This window comes from Fundulus heteroclitus, unplaced genomic scaffold (assembly GCF_011125445.2).
Source record: "Fundulus heteroclitus isolate FHET01 unplaced genomic scaffold, MU-UCD_Fhet_4.1 scaffold_475, whole genome shotgun sequence".
Taxonomy (NCBI): Eukaryota; Metazoa; Chordata; class Actinopteri; order Cyprinodontiformes; family Fundulidae; genus Fundulus; species Fundulus heteroclitus.
The window spans coordinates 31,684-54,640 of record NW_023396896.1 but is presented as its reverse complement, the minus strand read 5'-3'; the positions used below and the strand labels follow the sequence as shown (position 1 = coordinate 54,640).

General features: G+C 42.5%; 1 protein-coding gene and 1 long non-coding RNA gene across 2 annotated transcripts in view; one reads left to right on the top strand and one right to left on the bottom strand.

Annotated features, from left to right (window-relative positions):
- LOC110367853 (NLR family CARD domain-containing protein 3) overlaps nt 1–7,962 on the top strand; it is a 30,985-nt gene extending 23,023 nt beyond the window's left edge. The window contains exon 4 of the mRNA XM_036132141.1: nt 7,773–7,962. Within this exon, the coding sequence (XP_035988034.1) occupies nt 7,773–7,962 (190 nt within the window). The remainder of the gene's footprint in view (nt 1–7,772) is intronic.
- On the bottom strand, nt 804–1,227 carry LOC118560743. Its single transcript, XR_004929563.1, has 3 exons — nt 1,072–1,227; nt 888–1,002; nt 804–825 (listed from the first exon to the last, which is right to left on the bottom strand). It is a non-coding gene; the product is annotated as an uncharacterized LOC118560743 (long non-coding RNA).
- Nucleotides 7,963–22,957: the final 14,995 nt, after the last annotated feature.

The window sequence follows — 22,957 nt, the reverse complement described above, 5'->3', positions numbered from 1 at the left end:
ACATAAATGTCACAAAATGCAATAATAGTGAAAGAGTCTCAGCCTCAAAACTGTAAAAAAAACATCATGTCAACAACGCCAAAATGTGGCGGGAGCAGTGTGATAATTGGGAACTTAAGTTTAAAAGACACTATTTTAATAATTGATTACAACAACTCCGCTAAAAAGTTACCTTTAAAGCACACAGACCCGCTACAGATGAGGCTTGAGACACTCTCACAATGTAACAATTTTATTTATTCTGCAATTGTTTGTTAATCGAAAATACTAGTCTAAAACCACTCACACATTAAAAGTCAGTGTTAGCGCAACTCAGGGACGGGGGTGCAATTTGGGGTAGTGTCCTAAAAGAAAAGAAACACAGCAAACGAAACAAGGCAAAACAAAAGAAAATCGTGCACCAAACCAAAAAGGAGTACCACCACCCGGAAAGTCCACCACCAACACCACGAGCTGGCCGTTCCTATCACAAAAAAATAGAAGAGAGACATGCAAATTACAAACAATACAATTATGCAGTTCAGCCCACAATCAAGCAGCAATAGTCCAAATTAAGAGTCGTCCAGGGAGAAACCGATCCGCCGTAGCAGACGCCACTCAGAGCGGCAGTAGAAAATTAGTCCGAGCTGATCACCAATCGGCCCAAATCAGCCACACTGGACGAGTGGTAGGAGCCAACTTTACGCCGACCAGGACGGCGGGCCTACAGCCAGCAACCAGGACGACAGGTAGGCAGCCGACAGATTATCCAGTTGACAGGCGGACCGTCGGTCGAGGACAACCAGAACAGCGGGCAAACAGCTGGCCAAGGACAAACGGCAGCGGCTATCAAAAATAAATGTTAGAAATGGAATCTAAAAGCATCCAAACTTCAGCACTTCACCTACCGCTGAGTTCTCTATGTAGTGCCTCTAAAAGGAAGGAGGAAACGTAGAACTTGTACAGGCGGCGGCGATCAGAGCGTCGTTAGCGCATCATTTGCGCGCATGCATTAATTTGCAGCTGTTATACAGAAAATGTAAATAAATCACAAGTAATAAGCTTGCTTGAGAGAGGTGAAGCCTGCCTTACCTAGCGTGCAGCACCAACCAACACCGAGGTCTGAACCGGAAGGAAAACAACGTCATGTCAACCAGGTAGGGGAGGGTCCTTTATATACAGGCAGCCAGCGCCACAACCAATTAGATTTAGGCACTTGTGTGGTGCGTTCAAAGGCCACAGGCATACTGCCACAGGTAGATAAACCATGCGCGGGAGTAGTTTAACAAACATGCGAGTATGTTTATTTTGCTCGCGGGAATTATGACATAAATGTAACGCGATAAAAAAATGCATCAATAAAGAGAGTAAAGGGCTCCTTTAGAGGGAAGAGGAGGAATGAGGGTCTGAGCTGAAGCCCCTTCAGTTACAAGTCCCTTAAAATTACCCTTAAAAGTGGACACCTAAATTACATGTAAGGTAATTATGTGCACCTGAATTCAAGCACAAGGTGACGCATCAACCCCCCCAGACTAAGTGGAGTTAACGGAGCTCAGAAAGCGTTCATTTAGATCCTGTCTACAGACACCAGGCTACAGACTTCAGCTGAGATGCTTTAGCTGCTGTCTAAGAGCTACTTGATGATTTTGTGGAGTTGGATTTCATCATCCACCATGATTGATCATTTAATCATGTTCACCATCAGAGTGACTGACTGAACGTTGTAACTCAGGAAATAATAACTGATTACTGAGTTCCTAATTAAAAGGAAACAGTGATTTTATCAGGCTGCAGCAAACAGAAAGAGACAGAAAGAGCCACTCTCAGCAGCAGCAACAGCAGCAGGAGTAGCAGCGGCAGCAGCGGCGGCAGCAGCAGCGTTAGCAGCAGCATTATCGGCGGCAGCAGCAACAGCAGCAGCAGCAGGAGTAGCGGCGGCAGCAGCAGCTTTAGCAGCAGCAGCAGCATTATCGGCGGCGGCGGCGGCAGCAGCAGCAGGAGCAGCAGCAGCAGCAGCCTGTTGCTCTCCCAGCTCTGCTCTGATCTCAGCAGAACCTTTCACATTGCTATAGCAGACTGCAGCTTCGGGCCCTGAACCAATAACACATAACACACAGAAGGCAAACACTGATGCTCACCCACACACAGAACATCAGACATGGCCTTGTGAAAGAGGGCAAAGTGGAGCCTGGTAGCAGGTGGAGCTTACCTGAAGCTGAGCCGGCCTTCTCCTTTGCCTCCATCTGCAGGTGTGAATGGCTTTAATGCTCAGAGTGGCTCAGAGCTGATAGGTCTGGCTTTAAAACACAAGAGGCCTTTGCTCCACAATGTTCTCATCCAGCACTACTGACTAGATAAAGGAGCTATTGACTGACTTTATGGGATCTAAGATGTCAAAGCGTTAGGACCACTTTCCTGTTAGTGGAACTTTAAAAAGAATTCAGAGTTCAAGGGTCACATATAAAATACATAATAATGAATAAATAATGAATGGAGCATAAATCTGAAAACATTGTCCACTAATCTACCATTTTAGTGTGTGGTGGCACAAGTGAGTAAAGAGTCAAGACATCTATCAATTTAATATAATTATGTAGATATGATGATTATTATTATACTCAATGTTAATCATAAAACAATAAATAAACCAAATGTTTTTAACTTGATAATTATTGCACATTAACAAGCTGCAACCAGCTATAAATGGTTGTAGATCACCACCAACCCGTCTACGTTTCTAACAAATTTTCACCTCTGAGCAACAGTCTCGCTGTAGACAGTCCTTACTAAGAAACGTGGCACTAAAGAAACCAGGGACTATAGTTAAATGCCTGCCAGGGGCCAGAACGGGCGACATAGAATCCTACCTAAAACTACTGGCTAAGGATAAGCGTAAATACCGCAAAATTGTTACTCACGCTGGCGGTAATGACACCCGGTCACGCCGATCAGAGGTCACCAAAGTTGGTGTTGCTTCGGTGTGTGAGTTTGCTAAAACAATATCGGACTCTGTAATTTTCTCTGGTCCCCTGCCTGATCTGACCAGTGATGACATGTTTAGCCGCATGTCATCATTCAACCGCTGGTTGTCTAGGTGGTGTCCAGAAAACGACGTGGGCTACATTGATAACTGGAGAACTTTCTGGGGAAAACCTGGTCTGTTCAGGAGAGACGTATTCATCCCACTTTGGATGGTGCAGCTCTTCTTTCTAGGAATCTGGCTGGATTTATTAGTTCTCCTAAATGCTGACAACCCAGGGTCCAGACCAGGAAGCAGAGCCGTAGTTTAACACACCTCTCTGCAGCTTCTGTACTGTTACCCACCCATTATCCTATTGAGACGGTGTCTTCCCACGGCCAAAACTTAACAGATCTAAAACTGATCTAAAGGGAACAAATCATAAAAATCTAATAAAAATCCATACAGATCACTTTGAACCAAAAAATAAAAGAATTAAATGTGGTCTATTAAATATAAGGTCTCTCCCTCCAAAGACTTTGTTAGTTAATGAATTGATTTCTGATAATCAGATTGATTTGTTTTGTCTCACAGAAACCTGGCTACAAGAGGACTACGTTAGTATAAATGAGTCAACTCCCTCCAGTTATTCTAATTTCCACATTCCCAGATCTGTGGGAAGAGGAGGAGGAGTGGCGGCTATCTTTCAGTCTGGTTTATTAATTAGTCCCAGGCCGATTGATAATTACAGTTCTTTTGAACATTTAACCCTCAGTTTCCCTCATCCAAACTGCAAAGCAATAAAACCTCTTCTGTTTATTGTTTTGTATCGTCCACCAGGCCCTTACACTCAGTTTTTGGATCAGTTGTCAGATTTCTTATCTGATTTGGTGTTAAATACTGACAAGGTTATTATAGTGGGTGATTTTAACATCCATGTTGACACTGAATGTGATAACCTTAGTGTAGCCTTTAAAACTATCCTAGATTCAATTGGTTTTGCTCAAAATGTGCATAAGCCAACGCACTCTCGGCTCTATACTTTGGACCTTGTGCTAACATATGGCATTCATTGTGAAAAATTAACAGTATTCACGACCCTGTCCTATCTGATCATTTTTTAATAACATTTGAGTTTAATCTAACTGAGTTCTCCACCCCCAAAAGAGGGTTCCATTATAGTAGATCTTTATCGGATAATGCTGTATCAAAACTTAAAGAGTCTGTCCCCCTTTTAATATGTTCAGTATTGCAGAAATGCCCTGTAGATGGCAGCAATGCTGTTTCTTCCCATTCCCAAATCGATACCTTTGCTAACAGTGTGACTTCCTCATTGCGTTCTGCATTAGACAATGTAGCTCCCTTGAAAAAGGAGGTGATAATTCACAGGAAGCTGGCTCCCTGGTTTAATTCAGAGCTGCGTTCCTTGAAGCACAATGTTAGGCGCTCTACACACCAAGAGGAATCCTACTTAATCTGGAGGGACAGTCTATCGTTGTATAACAAGACCGTTCACAGAGTTAGAGCAGCATATTTTTCATCATTAATTGAAGAGAATAAAAATAATCCTAGATTTCTCTTTAGTACAGTTGCCAAATTTACTCAGAGCTGCAGCTCTTAGTAGTAATGATTTTATGGGATTCTTCATAAATAGAATTGATGCCATTAAAAATAAAATAATTGGCATCCTCCCAAACATGATTACCTCATCCCCAGTAAGTAAGGCAGCATTGGAGGAATCTTTAGAACCTGCACAGTGTTTGAACTGTTTAGAAGCAGTAGAGCTTTCTGAGCTATCTAAAATCTTAGCTTCATCTAAACCTTCTACCTGTATGTTAGACCCAATCCCAACCAAGTTGTTTAAGGAGGTATTCCCTTTGATCAGTGGTCCTATTTTAGACATGATTAATCTATCCTTAGTAAATGGATATGTACCACAGGTTTTTAAAGTAGCTGTTATTAAACCTTTACTTAGGAAACCTTCTCTTGATCAAGATAAGCTAGTAAACTACAGACCTATATCTAATCTTCTTTTCTTATCTAAAATTCTTGAGAAAGTAGTTGCTAATCAACTTTGTGAACATTTACAAAGCAATGACCTACTTGAGGAGTTTCAGTCAGGCTTCAGAGCTCATCATAGCACTGAAACAGCTCTGGTGAAGGTCACTAATGATATTCTCATGGCCTCAGATAATGGACTTGTGTCTGTACTTGTCCTGTTAGATCTCAGTGCTGCATTTGATACAGTTGATCACAATATTCTCCTACAAAGACTTGAACATACTGTAGGGATTAAGGAGAAAGCATTAGGCTGGTTTAAATCTTATCTGTCGGACAGATTCCAGTTTGTTCATGTTAATAATAAATCTTCCTCAAACTCTAGGGTCACCTGTGGAGTACCACAGGGCTCAGTCCTTGGACCAATTCTCTTTACTATATATATGCTTCCGATCGGCAAAATTATCAGACAGCATGGGATTAATTTCCACTGTTATGCTGATGACACTCAGCTATATTTATCCATAAATCCTGATGAATCCAATCAATTACTTTGACTGCAGTCATGTCTTGATGACATCAAAAGCTGGATGACTTTAAATTTCCTGCACTTAAATTCTGACAAGACAGAAGTTGTAATCTTTGGGCCAGAGTCCTCAAAAAATAAACTTCTTAACCAATCACTTAATCTGGGTGGCATCAACTTGGCCTCTGGTAATAAAGTAAAAAATCTTGGTGTTATTTTTGACCAAGACATGTCATTTAAATCCCATATTAAACAGGTTTCCAGAGTTTCCTTTTTTCACCTCCGGAATATCGCCAAAATTAGAAACATTCTGTCCAGGAGTGATGCTGAAAAACTAGTCCATGCATTTGTTACTTCAAGGCTGGACTATTGTAATTCTTTACTATCAGGAAGTCCACAATATACAGTTCAAAGTCTTCAGCTGATCCAAAATGCTGCAGCAAGAGTTCTGATGAAAATCAACAAGAGGGATCATATTTCTGCTATTTTAGCTTCCATTCATTGGCTTCCTGTTAAATCAAGAATAGAATTTGAAATTCTTCTTCTAACGTATAAAGCCCTTAATAATCAAGCTCCATCATATATCAGAGCTCTGATTACCCCGTATGTTCCTAACAGAGCACTTCGCTCTCAGACTGCAGGTCTGCTGGTGGTTCCTAGAGTCTCTAAAAGTAGAATGGGAGGCAGATCCTTTAGCTATCAGGCTCCTCTCCTGTGGAACCAACTCCCAGTTTTGGTCCGTGAGGCAGACACCCCGTCTACTTTTAAGACTAATCTTAAAACTTTCCTTTTTGACAAAGCTTATAACTAGAGTGGCTCATGTCACTCTGAGCTACCTTTATAGTTTTACTGCTATAGGCTTAGGCTACTGGAGCACATCAGGATCTAATTTTCTCACTCTATAGAGTTCTACTGTTCTTCAATTATGCATTACATGTTGTCATTTCTGCTTTAACTTTCTGTTCTCTCTCTTTTTTTTCTTCATAGTAGGTACACCTAGTCTGGCATTCTGTTAACTGTGACATCATCCATTGAAGACGGCTCACCCTCTATTACCATCTAATGTAGAACAGATTACTGGATCAATGTGTGTTTTTGTGCTTGTTTGTCTCTCTTGTTGTATCTCTGCTCTGTCTTCTGTAACCTCCAGTCGGTCGAGGCAGATGACCGTTCATACTGAGCCTGGTTCTGCTGGAGGTTTTCCATCCTGTTAATGGGGAGTTTTTCTTACAACTGTCGCTTCATGCTTGCTCAGTATGAGGGATTGCTGCAAAGCCATGGACAATGCAGACGACTCTCCCTGTGGCTCTACGGTTCCCCAGGAGTGAATGCTGCTTGTCGGGACTTTGATGTAATCAACTGGTTTCCTTATATAGGACATTTTGACCAATTTGTATAATATGACCCAATCTGTATAATATGATTGAACTTAACTTTGTAAAGTGCCTCGAGATGACATGTTTCATGAATTGGCGCTATATAAATAAAATTGAATTGAATTGAATTGTAACTAAATCTTCTCTTGCAGCAATATATCAAGCTAAAACAGAGTTTGTAGTAAATTAAATAGGGCTCCCTCCACTGCAGACAGCAGCAGGTAGAATGTACTTCAGCTATTATACCACTGAAGAAGTAAAGTGCTAAACTAAGTCAGCCACTGTTAAACTCCTGCAGCAGAGAGCATGCTGTGAAGAAAAGCTGCTTTATTGATGCAGTTGTAGTAACGCACTGTGTTCAAGTGGAAGTAACGTAACGCCGTTATCTGTTACATTAAGTCATGACTCTCTTTACTAAATGAAAACTGGAGCCTCCTGTTTTCTTTTTGATACATTACCAGTAATTTTACCCAGTTTGGTCACTTCCAGTAAAAGGAAGAGGCGTCACTTGTATGTATAGTTAGAGATGATTTGGAAGTGAGATGAAGCCAAAACAACCATAGTGTATTATCACTAGACTCACATATGTCTAGAGATAATCTGGTGATAATTTACATAGAGGAGACAGCCAAATGCTACCATGGACATCCAGATATATTTAGTCAGTTCTGTTGTTTTACTCTAGATGATCTTTCTTCATCTTTGTGGTTAAATGAAGCTTTTAACCAAAGCAGAGACACAGCAGCTCTGCAGTAGAACCAAGACCTGAAGAGACTGAAGAGATTCTCTGTGTGGGTCAAACAGGACATTGATGTGAAGAGCAGATGTTCATCTGATGATGACATCACTGTTTAGTCATCATCTTTTAGTCTGTTTATCAGTCTTTATTAGTCTGATTTAACTACAACTGATCTGATTCTTTCTCTCATGACAGACTAGTGGGCTGTAGTCTCTCACTGACTGAATGTGAAGTTGTGGCCTCAGCTCTGAAGTCCAACCCCTCCCTGACTGACCTGGAAATAGATCAGATCAGTGATGAATGGAGAATCTACGGAGACTCTGAGATGAAGCGTCTCTGTGAGATCCTGGAGACTCCATTCTGTAAAGTAAAGAAGCTGAGGTAGGTTTTATCTTCACTGCTACTTTAAAATTTATTTTAATTAATAATTTTCTTCTGACATTTTTTCTTTACAGACAACCTGCTGGTCAAATGTTTTGCTTTGTTAATTATTTATTTTCTTCTTTGATATTTTCAGTATTGAACATTTAACACTTAAAATGCTTTGGACTGAAGAACAAAAATTAGGAAAATAAGTCAAATGATGTGAGTTATTGATGGAGATGTTTTTAATTTGATTTGGGAAAGATTTAGATAACAAGATCAGATCATTTAGCTTTATTTTTCATTTCTTTGTCACATCTTTACATGAAACATTAATCTTTGTTCCTCCAGAGTAGTTCCAGGATCACATTCATACACATAAACAGTAAAATAACAATAATAAAACAGCATTATCTAAAAAATGAATGTCTGAGAAGAGCAAAGAGAGAAAATGTAAACTAAATCAAAGCGACGGCACCAGCAGGTTGCATGTTCTCCCTGTGCATGCGTGGGTTCTCTCTGGGTACTCGGGCTTCCTCCCACAGTCCAAAAACATGACTGTTAGCTTAACTGGCCTCTCTAAATCCTCCTTAGGTGTGAGTGTGTGTGTGTGTGTGTGAATGGTTGGTTGTCCTGTCTGTCTCTGTGTTGTCCTGTGATAGACTGCTTACCTGTCCAGGTGAAGCCCGCCTCTCAGCCACTGACAGCTGCAGATAGACACCAGCAGCCCTCAGGACCCCAGCAGGGATAAGCCTGGTGGAAAATGGTTGGATGGACGGCACCAGCAGGTTCCAGCAGCTCAGCTTTGTCCTGAAGCTGCTGTTCTGTTGGTGCGGCTCAGAGAGGAACCGTCCTCTTCAGTCTGACAGCTCAATCAGACAGAACCAGAACCAGGAGCCAGCAGTGTGGCTATTAAAACTACAGCACAATATTGAAAAGTAAAAAGCTCTACTGCAGCAGACGCTCTCTGGACTCAGCGGTACCGTTCAGCAACAAGCCAACAAGTTTGAGCACCAAGAAGGAAAGCAAAGAAAAACTGAAGAATCATCATTTCTATTAGTCTGCAGACCATTTCTGCCTGGCAGACCATGATCCAGAGGAACATCTGGCTCCAGCTGTTCTCCTCCATCCTCCTCCTCCCAGGATGTGAAAAAGGAGGTGCTGGGAGCCCCATCAGCCCAGATGCTCTGTTGGCTCCTCACTTTAAATCGGCGCTGGAGAAGATCCAGAAGAACGTCAAGGAGTCAGAGACGCTTCAGGACCTGGTGAGGCCTCGCTCTGGGCCGACGTCCCTCGCTGGTCTGCCGGCTGCTTGGAGCACCGTGGCCAGGAGTTCAGGCGCTCCACACCTCCTAGAGACTCCTCTGCTCCTCCATCAGGACCCTCCTCCATCAGCCTCCTCCATCAGCTCCTCCTCCATCAGCCTCCTCCTCTTCCTCCTCCTCCTCCTCCTTCCCTCTCCATCTATCCTCCTTCTCTCCTCCTTCTGTACTCCTCTCCTCCTTACCTTCTCCTTCTCTTCTCCTCTGCTCCTTTCCTCCCTCTCTCCTCCTCCTCTTCTCCTCTTCTCCTCCTTCTCTCTCCCTCTCTCCCCATCTCTCCTCCTCCTCATCCATCAGCCGCCTCCTTCTCCTCCCTCTCTCCTCCTTCTCTCCGCCTTCTCTCCTCCTTCTCTCCTCCTCCTCCTTCTTTCCTCCTCACAGACTGATCAGCAGAGGCTCCACACTGCACCTCCTCTCCTCCTCCTCTTCTCCTTCTCTCCTCCCTCTCTCCTCCCTCTCTACTCCTCCCCTCCTTCTCTCCTCCTCCTCTCCTCCTCACAGACTGATCAGCAGAGGCTCCACGCTGCACCTCCTCTCTCCTCCTCTTCTCCTCCTCCTCTCCTCCTTCTCTCTCCCTTTCTCCTCCTCCTCCTCCTCTCCTCCTTCTCTCCTCCTCCTCTCCTCCTTCTCGCTCCCTCTCTCCTCCTCCTCTTCTCCTTCCTCTCTCCTTCTCTCCTCCTTCTGTGCTCCTCTCCTCCTCCTCTCCACCTCACAGACTGATCAGCAGAGGCTCCACGCTGCACCTCCTCTCCTCCTCCTCTTCTCCTTCTCTCCTCCCTCTCTCCTCCTCTCCTCCTTCTCTCCTCCTCTCCTTCCTCTCTCCTCCCTCTCTCCTCCCTCTCTCCTCCTCCTCTCCTCCACCTCCTCCTCTCCTCCTTCCCTCCTCCTCCTCTCCTTCCTCTCTCCTCCCTCTCTCCTCCTTCTCTCCTTCTCACAGACTGATCAGCAGAGGCTCCACGCTGCACCTCCTCTCTCCTCCTCCACGGTTCAGAGGAGTCATGGAGACGGTTCTAGCGTCTCCAGAGCAGAGCGCTGCTCTCCTGTCAGAACTGCAGGAACTCCTGGATAAAGACGTCATTTCCAGGGTTCTCCACGGGGTTCTATTGCCTTTATTTACTGGTTCTGATCACAGAGAGACGGTTCCACATGCTGACAGTCAGACAGCTGCTGGAGAACGTTCTCCAGAACCACTGGTTCTCCTCCATAGATCTGAAGGACTACTTCCATGTTCCATCATCCCCAAACACAGGAAGTATCTGCGCATCTCCTTCCAGGGGATTCCCTGTCACTACAACCTGCCGTTGGGTTCCTCTCTGGTTCCACGCACGTTCTCCAGATGCCGCTGCGCTCTGCAGGGATGAGAATCCTCTTTTATGTGGACCACCTGCTCTTGCTTGGCTCGGTCCAGAGAGGAAGCGACGGTGCAGACCAGAGCTCTGGCTCCACAGCTGACAGAACTGGGTTCTCCATAAAGTGCTAAAAGGTTGTGTTCTGCGTCCCAGCTGCTAGGAGCTAAACTGGGCCACCATGAGAGCCCAGAGCAGACGCTGTCAGCGCTGCTCCGCCGGGTCACACCTCCACACAGTGACAGCTCTGTCCGTCATGCGGCTGCTGGGGATGACATCAGCGGCCCACCTGCTGCTTCCGCTGGCTCTGCTTCATAGGAGGCGCCTGCCTGAAGAGATGCTTCACCCGCCTGCGCAGAGACCCTGTGGCCAGAAGAGGCAGAGGATGACTGCAGTCCCTCCGTCAGTGGGAGCCCACCTGGCCCACTGGGGAAACCCCCCCACTGTGTCAGAGGGAGTTGCCCTCAGCAGACCTACGTCACACGTCCCGGTGTTCACAGACGCTGTCAGGCTGGGAGGAAGGTGTCTGTCCCAGGTAGTGGCAGAGAAGTGGCCACACCACATGTCTCTCCACATAAAGGTGCTGAAGCTGACTCAGCCTTTTGCTCCTCTGCTGCGGGACCAGCAGCTTCTGATCCACACCCACAACAGGCTCACAGCAGCGGCATAAAGCGCCAAGGCTGCTGCTTTAGCTTGAAGATGAATCCAGAACAATGTGAGCTGAAACTCTGTTAAATGATCCATGTTTAGAACATTGTGGCTCTGAGAACCACTGTTCTAGCAGAACCCTGAGCCAGACTAGAAGACAGCAGCATTTTAAACAGACGCCAGAGCCATCAGACTTAAATATCCAGCAGCAGCAAGTGATCATGGATGGATTTATGTTCAAGGAGAGTTTATTGTTGGCTGCTAATCTCCAAGCTCTAGTGCCCCCCCCCCAACCCTAAGCCCAGAACACCTTCATCAGCAGCCGCCACTGCTGAGAACCACACCTTGATCTGGACCTTCACACGTCATGATAACATGTTCTGGTTCTGCTGGCTTTAACTCTTTAAATCAGTTCTACTGGATCACATATCAGACATCAGTTCATCATGTTTCTGGCACTTTTACATTCAGGGACATTCATTTTCTACATTTGATCATTTATTTGTTCATGTTTCAGTTTTAACCTGCATCCTGGTGGCTTCAGCTCACATCTTTGATTTTTTATTCAGATTGTGGGACTGCAGTTTGTCAAAGATCAGCTGTGATCATCTGGTAACGGCGCTGAAGTCCAACCCGTCCCATCTGACAGAACTGGACCTGGGCTACAACGACCTGAAGGAGTCAGATGTTCAGCAGCTGCAGGATCTTGTAAAGAGTCCAGACTACAAACTAAAAAATCTGTAAGTAGATGGTTGGAGTGAGTCTAGCTGCTGTCAGCAGAACTGTTCTGAACCCAGTTGGTACCAAAGCAAAGATCCAGTGTTTCCAGTAAAGCTGCAGCTTCTCAGTGGGAGGAGAATGGTGACAGGCTTCCTGATTGGACACAAAGACAACAATGAGCCAATCAGAGGAGCCAGCAGCTTGTTGTCTTCCTGTTGTTGTTGTGTTGATGTCTTCCAGCTGACAGCCTTCCACCATGTCTAGAGACAGTGGTCCTCATTCATCAAACTGTGGAGCATCAGATCTGATCTCACACTCTTTGTTCTCTCATTTCAACAGCAAACAGCTGATCAGTTTCATCTTAGTCACAGCTCTGAGATCAGTCTGACTGCAGCCTGCAGATCACTGATTTCACAGCCCATCATTACATTTAGTCACCATGTGGTCTTTCTACAGAGCACAAGCTCTGCTGAAGTCCACTCAGCACATCTGGACATGTGTCCTTCTCTCACTAGTTTCATCCAGATGTGTTCAGGGACAGCCTCCAAGTTTCTTAGTCAGCTGATGTTTCAGGAACAGATGTTCATGTTCAGCTTCCAGAGGCTGAAACACTCACTGATCTCCTCTGTTGCTCCTTCTTCTATCTGCAGGAGGTGGAGGGGGAGGACCTGATGATCTTAGTGGAGAAGAGAAGCTGAGCTGTCCTGATGATCCAGAGGTTGAAGCTGCAGCAGTTTGAGTTTAAAGAGACTCTGAGTGGATCCTGATGATGAACTCTGACCTTAGAGATGTTGATCCTGTTTATCTGATCATGTCTGTCATTTAGTGTCTGATATTGTTTGTCTCTGTGGACCAATGAGGATCAAATGAAAACTAAGCTGCATTTAGTGGCTCCATGGAGTTTTGATCTGAATCTGATGAAACTGCAAAGTTGATCTTTTTTCTCTCTGTTTCATTTTCAGCCTGTAAGCCAGAAATCTGAAATAAAGCTCAGCTCTAAAGTTTTCAGGCTGCATGTTTGCTTCATTGTGATGAAGTTTCTGTAGGTTTTTCAGCATATTTTAGATGTTTTCTGCAAATGTTTGGGCAGCTCTGCTCCTTTTATCTGTTGCTGCAAACAGCTCAGTGAGTAAATGATGGTTTCTTCAATCAGAGGATGAAGCTTTTCTTCAGGATTTTACATCAAATCTTTTTATTTCCTTCTTTCTGAAGGTCAAATCTAAAAGTGAGTAAAGATAAAGTTTGGTCTGCTCCAACCTCTCCTTTGGTGAGCATGGAAACACTTTCTGCAGCAGCTCAGAGACTTTCAGATCTTCTCTGGAGGATTTTCTCTGTTCTTCCTGCAGAACGGTTCTGGTTCTGTTGGATCTGAGGCTCATCATGCAGCTCTGCTCTGCTGAGGTCAGAACATAGATTTTAATCCTGTTTAGGGACTGTGGGGGTAAAACCTTCACCTGCAGCTCCTCATCAAGTCCACTGTGGACGTTGGAGAAGGAAAAGAGATTTTCTCTTTTCATCAGAAATTCCAACATGAATCATTTCCTTTTTTCTCGTTTCCTGGACATTTCAGACGGACCAGAACCAGAAGCTGCTCTACAGAACCTGGATCCTCAGATCGTCTCCCTGTTACATAAATAACTTTAGAACCTGAGAAAGACAACATCTGGCATCCCAGCAGACAGGCAGAAAGATAGAAAATCATTTTAGATGTGTTGAATTTTAAAGTTAAAGTTGGGTTAAAATGAGGAATTATTAGAATGATTCATGCATCAAACAGGGATTACTAGATTTAGTCAGAACTGAGTTTAAAAGCAGAAGTTTAACAAGTTATCTGGATCCTTTGGTTTAGTTTCTAGCTTTAAAACATCCAATAGAACCAAAGATCAGCAGGTGGTGTCTCACTTGATTCCCACTAAAAATCCCTGAGTGGAAATGAAAAGCTGGACTGTCAGTGTGGTTCAGTCAGAGCAGCTTTAGAGACCATTCCTCTGATGGAAGCGTGGGAACCTTAGAGGAACATTTCTCTGTTCATTTGTTCTGAAGCATTGGTTCTCTGGATGTTTCCTCTGGTTTCCAGCCTTCATTCTGTCTCCATCAGGATAGGAGACCAGCAGGTGGCGCTGCTGAGCAGCTTCAGGATCCCAAAACTGAACATCTTTGAATGCAGAAATCTGTTTGTTCTCTATCAGAAACATCATTTAGAGGCAATGAGGACTAATGACAGCAATGACAGCAGAAATAGGACAATATTTTCTCCCTTCAGTTGGTTTGGAGCCATCAGGATGTGACAGCAGATCTTCTTCTCCATCTTCATCATCCTCACAAACATGCTGCTACCATCAAGGCCTCTGTCCCACTTCTTCAAGTCTGCAACTATGTGGCCTATGAACTGATGTGGGAAGTGACTATGAAGCTGTGAACTATTACCAAGTCCACATCTGCTCAGAATCTTCCCTTCTTTCCTTCTGAGGCAAAGCAGCAGCTGCGCTGATCTTTGTTCAGCTCCAGACTGTCAGGCAGCAGTTTGTGGATGAAGAGCTGATGAAGACGCTGGTTGGACTTTGGAGACCAGAGGAGCTCTTTAGTCCACGGAGGCTGTTGGTCTGACATGAGGACCGTCACTGATCCACCAACCGCTAGAATAAGGAGAAAAATGCCTTTTCACTGCCTTTGTTCATTGGATTTGGCAGCTGCAATATTTTCTGATTAAACTCAGAAAATTAAAAATAAAATAAAGAGTTTTTCTTCTGCTTTGTTGAAATGTTGTTGAACAGTTTGTGTTAAACTTCTGTTGACAAAACAGTCGTTTTCTTTTATTTTTATAATACCAAATAATGTCTTTAATAAAGGAAAAGCTCAACCAGCAGAAGTTCTCCATTAAAACAGTTTGGGTTAAACTTCTGTTGACAAAACAGTCGTTTTCTTTTATTTTTATAATACCAAATAATGTCTTTAATAAAGGAAAAGGTCAAACAGCAGAAGTTCTCCATTAAAACAGTTTGTGTTAAACTTCTGTTGACAAAACAGTCGTTTTCTTTTATTTTTATAACACCAAATAATGTCTTTAATAAAGGAAAAGCTCAACCAGCAGAAGTTCTCCATTAAAACAGTTTGTGTTAAACTGCTTTTGACAAAACAGTCGTTTTCTTTTATTATTATAATACCAAATAATGTCTTTAATAAAGGAAAAGCTCAACCAGCAGAAGTTCTCCATTAAAACAGTTTGTGTTAAACTTCTGTTGACTAAACAGTCGTTTTCTTTTATTTTTATAATACCAAATAATGTCTTTAATAAAGGAAAAGGTCAAACAGCAGAAGTTCTCCATTAAACAAAAATACGCCACACAGTGCTGAGATATCATTAGTGTGTTCAGCTTGAACCGGCAGGTTAGGGTAGAAGGTCGACCGCCCCAAGATGGTGGCCGTAATGGGGTACCGCCAACGAGCTATTTTTAGAAACGTAACGTCACGATAACGTCACATCATGTGGTACGCAGTGGAGCAAACTCCGGAAACCCGCCGCTGTTTTGCTTTAAAAGAGACGTGCGTTAGCCTAGGTTTTACTCGTTAAAACGACTGCTTTTTCCAAATCTAAGACCATGGTTTTTAAACATTGTTGCTATGGAACGTGCAACAGCGACTCGAGGTATGCTGATCGGCCGGATATGAAGGATGTTTTCTTCAAGAGTGCCAGGGAGAAATGTGTGCGCTTGGTACACCGGTCCGGTCGGCCTACATATGTAGCAAGCATTTTGTCGGAGGAAAGGGCACAACCGAAGAACATCCTGACCCAATTCCAGCGACATCAAGTCAAGGTAAGAGTATTTTGGTGGCCAACATGTTAATAAAGAAGCGCCTGCTACCATGATCGCATATAGGCTGTCATGGTAGCAGGCGCTAACATGATAGCCTGCTACCAGGATAGCCTACTCAAAAACATTTCAAATGAGACAAACATTAAACGTATACCGATTCCTGGACGGTGATTAGAAACAAAAAAAACGGCCGACGCCGTCATGATCGCCGCGCAGGAAAAAAAAACCAAAGCTTACCGTTCATCAACTCGGCCCGTTTTCCAGTCTTTTTAAGCACTCGACACTCAAGCCATCGTTTGAGCTGAAGGTTGGTGTGTTCTTCGACAGTGCGACCAGTAAACCGTGCGCCTGGGACACCGTCTTGGGAAAGTTTAATGGCTGCAAAGTCGGTCATATTGCTGGTTCTGTTGCGCTTGTAATAACTGGGTACTCCGTGCTTCTGTATCTGTGTGCCCTACCTAAGCTTCAAAAGGTGGTTGGAGGAAGAAAAAAAACCTGCTGCTACCGCGCGCGAGAGCTGCAATGGACGGCAGAGGCTTTGTTTCCCTCGCTTGCTTCTGAAGCCCTGAATTAGGCGGATGCACGGGGAAAAACATTGCAAAAAAGTTGTGGTGGTCTGCACATTAGGCTGAAGACTAAAACACACAGACCAGCTCTGCCCAGACGATGGACAAAATAATAAGGCACATCACATGTGATATCCCTCCGCCCCTCTGGTCGGTAACCAAATATCCCCGCAAATTCTAAATTATAAAAAATAATAACCTACCCAAAATCCTCGCTCTCATGTCATGTTCAAAACATTCTTCTTTGAAATAGTCGCTGCATATGACGTGTTTTTTCTCTGGCCAGAAGTTAGATGGCAAATCCTCTCTCCTCTAGTTGGCAATCCAGCGATGAGCCCGTGGTGGCTCATGAATCGGAAGGGTGAAATAAGCAATGTTTTTTCCACTTTTACCAGTTGTGTTGGAACATCCAATGGCCATGCACGTGAGCATTGTTGCTTCAACAATAGCTCTCGTGAATGTCAGCGGTGAAGTCCTCTGGAAAATCCGAAAAAAATGCTGATGATCGCAGCTGTGTAGAACGGCTCCTATTTACTTTGCATGGAAAGCGGAGAGAAATACTGTCGCCGCTTCCGCTCTTCCACGTCGCAGGATGTGATGTCAAACGCCCCTTACTGCCCATATTTGGGCAGTCATGTCAGCCCCCATACACAGTGATTCAGACTACAATTTATGTTTTTATTTTCTTATTGATTAAAGATAAGTTCATTAAATAACCACAAACGTATTAGTTTTAGTTATAGCTAATGATACCCTGATTTTTCCTTCTTGACCGGACTTCTCCTTTAATAAAAGTTTTGAAGTTATCCCCCCCCCCCCGTGTTTTTTTTCCAATCGCACATTGTGTGTATATATATATATATATATATATATATATATATATATATATATATATATATATACATATATATATATATGGCCTGCTTTTTCGGCTACACCTCCAGAACCTCCTCCTTCCGCCGGGCCCTCCCTGTCACCACCATCTCACTCCTATCTGCCTCCTCAGTCGACCCTGAGGAGTTCTGGGAACAAGGGAGACGCAGACATGATCTGAAAGGAAGCAAGCAGAAAAACAATGTTACTGGTAGAAATATCATCTGAAATATAAAACAATCATTCTATGGATTTCTGTCACTTTTAAAATCATTCAATTATTAATATATTAAATTTTTTTGTAAAGTATTCAAAACAAAAATAACACTTGTTGAATTTGTAGCAACAAGATTATACCTCTATTTGTTTTTTAAACTGAGCTGTTTTAGGTGGGGAATAAATAATATTAATTATTTTAGGCTATTAAATTATTTTTTTAATAAATGTATTAGAAACAAAAATAACCCTTGTTAGTATAATGTTGTTGCTACAATACCAAGTGTAATTTGTATTAATTTCTTGGCGGGAGGTAGACAAAAACCAAATGAGCCCACATTTATAATAATTCATAAAATTATGATGATAATTGTAATAGAAATAGCATTTAACTGACAGTATTCAGCGCGGATTATTACAGAAGCAGCTCAGCGTGATCAGGTTTGATCAAGATAAAAACTTAGTCACTTTCATGTAAAACAAGCTGTAATATTATTACTGGATGAAAATAGCTTGATGGTGGCTAACTGGCTAGCTAGTGACACAACGGCTAAAAGTGAGACGTCACACAAAGAGTTTGTATCAGTCTGCTGTCTTTGCTGCATACTCGCTATTTGTAATAAACTAAGAGAGAATATTTCTATAGATTCTAAAGTCAGCGCTCGCCAAAGTAGTCCAGACAGTTATCAACGACGTGATGACGGCTGAATGTATTCCTCCGCGGGCTGATGAAGGGATCCGGCTGCTGGAAGCTGATTGGTCAAAACAAAGTCAGCCCACCAGCTCGGGACGTGATTAGCTGAGCGGCGCTTGAGGCGCGCAGCGATTGAGGCCAGAAGCGGGAGTGTTGGTGAGGCTGAAAGAGAGCAGCAGCTGCTGCAGGTGATGAAGTCTGGAAAGAAGTCCAGCAGCTGGAGGCACAGCGGAGAAACTGGAGGGAAGCAGGAGCTCAAAGAGCGGCAGGACGCAGCAGAGGAGACACCAATGATGGGGGATGTTTTCCAGCCCAGAGTTCTGCTGCACCCATCAGGTTTGGAGATTTCCTTCTTCATGCTAACTGTGTGGATGGAGCTAAAGTTTAGGAGCCGTTTTCAGCAGCTGATGGATTCCTCCTCTTCATCACAACTCGTTGCTATCTATCTATCTATCTATCTATCTATCTATCTATCTATCTATCTATCTATCTATCTATCTATCTATCTATCTATCTATCTATCTATCTATCTATCTATCTATCTATCTATCTATCTATCTATCTATCTATCTATCTATCTATCCATCTATCTATCTTACACATTTTTACAGCTTTTTAGGTGCATTGTTCCACATAAAATCGCTCAGTCAGCACAACGGTGATCATATATAAGGAGCACCGGATTATAAGGCGCACCATAAATTGTTGAGAAGATTTAAGGATTTTAAGTGCGCCTTCTAGTCCGGAAAATACGGTACACGTGCTTAGTGTATACACAACAACCAATAAACAATGAGAACAGGTAATAACACATCAAATAATGTGTGCAGTTTTATTTTTTATAGAGATTAAAGCCTGCTAAATAAAATCAAAGAGTGTTTAGGGTCTGCCAGGACTGGCACCAAGTTGTGAAAGTCAGTCCTATTTAACTAAAATCTGATCCATGGTGCTACATGAGTTAGTCACTCAAAGCTTCAACGATGATACATTCATGCCTGTAGTAAATTCTCTGCAATATTCTTAAAGCTTAATATACAGAAGTGTGCATGAAGCTGTGCAGTAAAACCTTGCTGATAGTTAAAGATGCAGAAAGCTCCATTCACAGTAGTGATAGTGGAATGTGGACAGACTCAGTCTTGCCAGCATGGGGCGATAGACCTCACAGCTTTAGTCAAGAAGCTGTTTCTCAGTTCATTAGTTGTGATTTGATGTTTGTGGAGCGTCTAGCTGACAGGTGATAAGGAATGGGTTTACCGGCCTGCTGTTACATGTCTATTGAAAACCCATCCAACCCAGTTCCGGATTTGGTTGCAAGTGAGAAGACATTGATCAAGAGGTAGAACTGTTTAAATGCATATTTAATTCATCAGAAGTTAAATATGGAGACAGAGTTTACATTACCATACAAGATGATTTTTCACCGCACGGTGGAGAAGTCTGTCTAAATTAAGTTTTGCCGAGACATTCCTTTTATCAACTTTAACTCCTCCTGCATGGCTCAGAGGGAGGATGACTGACCCCCTCTCTTTCTGACCACCCCCCCTCAGGGGCCATAAAACTCTATGTTTATCTTACGCTGGAGCAGGGGGAGACAGACACCATTCTGCTTTCCTCAATAACCCCAACTAAGATATATTTTTAATTCTTAACAACTCCCTCTGTTTTGATCTCTTATAGATCAAACCAATAACTAGGCTAAACTAAGTCTATGTCTTGAAACCCTTAAACAAAATGTAAATGGTAAGATGTAATATTGTAACCCACTGACCCCTCTGTTGGCGACTCATGAAATCAAATTAAGTTCAAATGTTCCCCTTAAATGTAAAGTAACCCAAGTATAAGCTAATAAGCTACTAAACCCATCTGAATCTCTAACCTACTAGAATTAAGAAAAGTAAGCACCTTTATCCGAGAGGTGCAAGGCTAAGATAAATGTGCAACTACCAGAAACTATTATATGATCTAAATATGACTTTAAGAGTCCTAACCTAGATTAACAAGACGTCTTTTTAGAAATAAAGATAACCCATGAAAGCACTACACTCAGATCAAACCACAGAATAAAAAAGATTATCATGCAATGCAGAACCAAGATTCTAACGATACTAATATTGAACACCTTATAAATATGGAACTTATAAGACATATGCAGTGGTTACAAAACTCTCATTTTCTTTTTCTTTTTTACACAATGCATTCAATTGTGGTCATGATGTCTTGCGTCTCGGAGATGTCTTCTTCTCGCCTTTAAAGAAGATAGTTTAAAGAGTCAGTGTTCCAACCGCGGTCTCCACAGAACTGTATGTTAATCTTTATTAAAAATAAAAAACGAAAACAAAATAAAATTCCAGCTGCCCCTCCGTGGGTGGCTATCGGTGCCTCGAGCTGCCCCGTTGCCGGATGGCACGGGTGGGTGGCAGTTGAAAACCCTTCCAGTCAGCCAGTCTGACCCGAAAGCTGGTCCGGTGTTGTTCCCTTAAATCCTCTGTTTGGCTGGTACACACGGCTCTGGAATCAGATGGGCCCCTGACCTCTGGCCCACCACATCTGTCTGTGATGATCTTAGCCCGCATAAACTCCCTTCACATTCCTGGACTCCTCCAAGTTTTCTGTCTCCAATACAACCTGAACTTACATGAGAATCGTTAGATATCAAATGTCGTGTGCTACCTGTAATCCCGGAGGTTGACTTCGGTCCCGAAAAGCTCCTTTCAGTCATATGGAAACATATCCTGTAATGAAATTAACTGAACACTCCCACAAGAAACACACTTCACATCTTTTTCACCCCAATTTCAATGTAGTCTGTGCAAAGAATTATAGTCAATTGTGTTTAGAATTCTCCCCATTAATCCTTACCACCTTCCATTGTTCCATCTCCATCCTATTTTAGAAATGTAATAGTTAATGAGACATTTTATCGCAATTTCACTTTCCCCGTCCTTATGCTGTCCTGTAAGAAAATGCAACGACCACACAAATACGTTAATCTCTGGTGAAGATTCCCCTGTCTGTAAAATCAAAAATGAGTTAATGCAGTTGTGAAATCAAAGTATAGGAATGAGATGCATGTGGGGCCCATTCGTGTTGGACCAACCTTTTGTCTAAGTTTCCTTGAGACAGTAAGTCTGCTGCCTAACCTTTGACCATTAAATTTAATTTCTTCTCTTAGCTCGGTTCCTGGGGTTAACTGGAACAATCGTAAAACCTTATGACATGCACTTATCTGCTCACCAGACTGTCATATTGCCTCGGTGCATCCTTATCGTGACACATGCCCACTGAAGTGTGAATTCAACCTTTGTCCTACATACATCCTCATCTGTTTAGGTCACTGGGTTAAAGTTAACATCTATATTACTTTAAGCTACACTTATTATATATAAGGGATTATATTTCCATAACACTGTTATCCTATAAGAATGTCAGAATGTTCTCTGGATTAAAAATTAAAGATTACCATTCATCACACCACTCCACACAAAACCTTTCAGCACGTCACCACACTCCACTTCTGTACCATTCACTCCATACTCAGATGTCTATGCTGCAAAAAAGTTCCTATTTTTAATCTGAGAGGAAAAGCAAACTCTCATTTTTTTTTACCTATCGTTTTATCCAGTTGTTACAAATCCTGATCCAGTTTACTTCAACAGATATACGTGGCTTTGAATCCTTAACTAACCTACCTGACACACCAATGATTTTAGAGTAAACTAAATATGCATTAAGTTACCCTCTGTTTATCTCTGTTTTATCCAGTTTTTGTAGTTTATATAGTTTTTCTGTTTAATTTAACATTCACTTTATTGTCCTGCTTAAACTGTTTAAGCCTTTTTTTTTTCCTCATAGAATCTATCTTTAGCAGATACGTGGTGTCTGACACTTCGCCCATTAAATCTAATATATAGTTCCGGTCTGTTTTGGGAGTCAACTGAACAAACATTCCAAAGTGCCATGGGTAAGGTCTTTTGTGGGGGTTTCTTTTTGTTTAAACCACCATTATCTGATTTACAATGCAGTTACATACCTCTGTGGGGTCCTGCACAAGAACCCTTCCTCCAAATTACTTTTGCCAAGAGTTGATATAAAGTTTAAGATCTATATAACTTTACGATACAGTGTTATCATATAAATGTTTATGTCATATCCCTCTGCTTGGAACAAAATTAATTTAGTTACAAAACATTAACAAAGAATAGTTTTATCCATCACAGGGAATCAATTAACTGCAAATAATTATCTGAATTGAAGTATGAAAAACACTACCCTACATCCTGGATTCAGATCAAAACTTAATGCAATTTCATAATCCCACAGATCTACAAGAAGTCCATCAAAAGTTGTGTAAGATCAGTGTACCCATTGAAATAATGATTGTAAACTAATATGCTCACAGCAAGTTGATGGTATGAGAATGCTGAATGTTCCAAGGTACTTACACACTGATAAAATATTGGGTTTTACCTGAATAAAACACCTGGTAACAGCAAATTCTGGGATATATTTTAGCAGGCAACAGTTATATTGTACAATAGAAAAATCCCAATATTTGTGAGCTATCAAGAAATAGCCTAACAGATCCGTTTAACCTATGTTGTTTAAAAACAGAATGTCCCAAGCAGGACACATCTGTGCTTACCGAGAGGCCCATGTAATAAACCTGTCCCCTCAGGACGTTGCAACCCCCCTTGTGGAAATTTATGACATGCAGTTATTAGCCAGATAGACAACTCACAGAAACCTAAGTATAAGTGGAGCACGTGAAAGTATTCCCACCCCTGTGGATTGTCTGCCCATAGAAGATATGGTAAAAT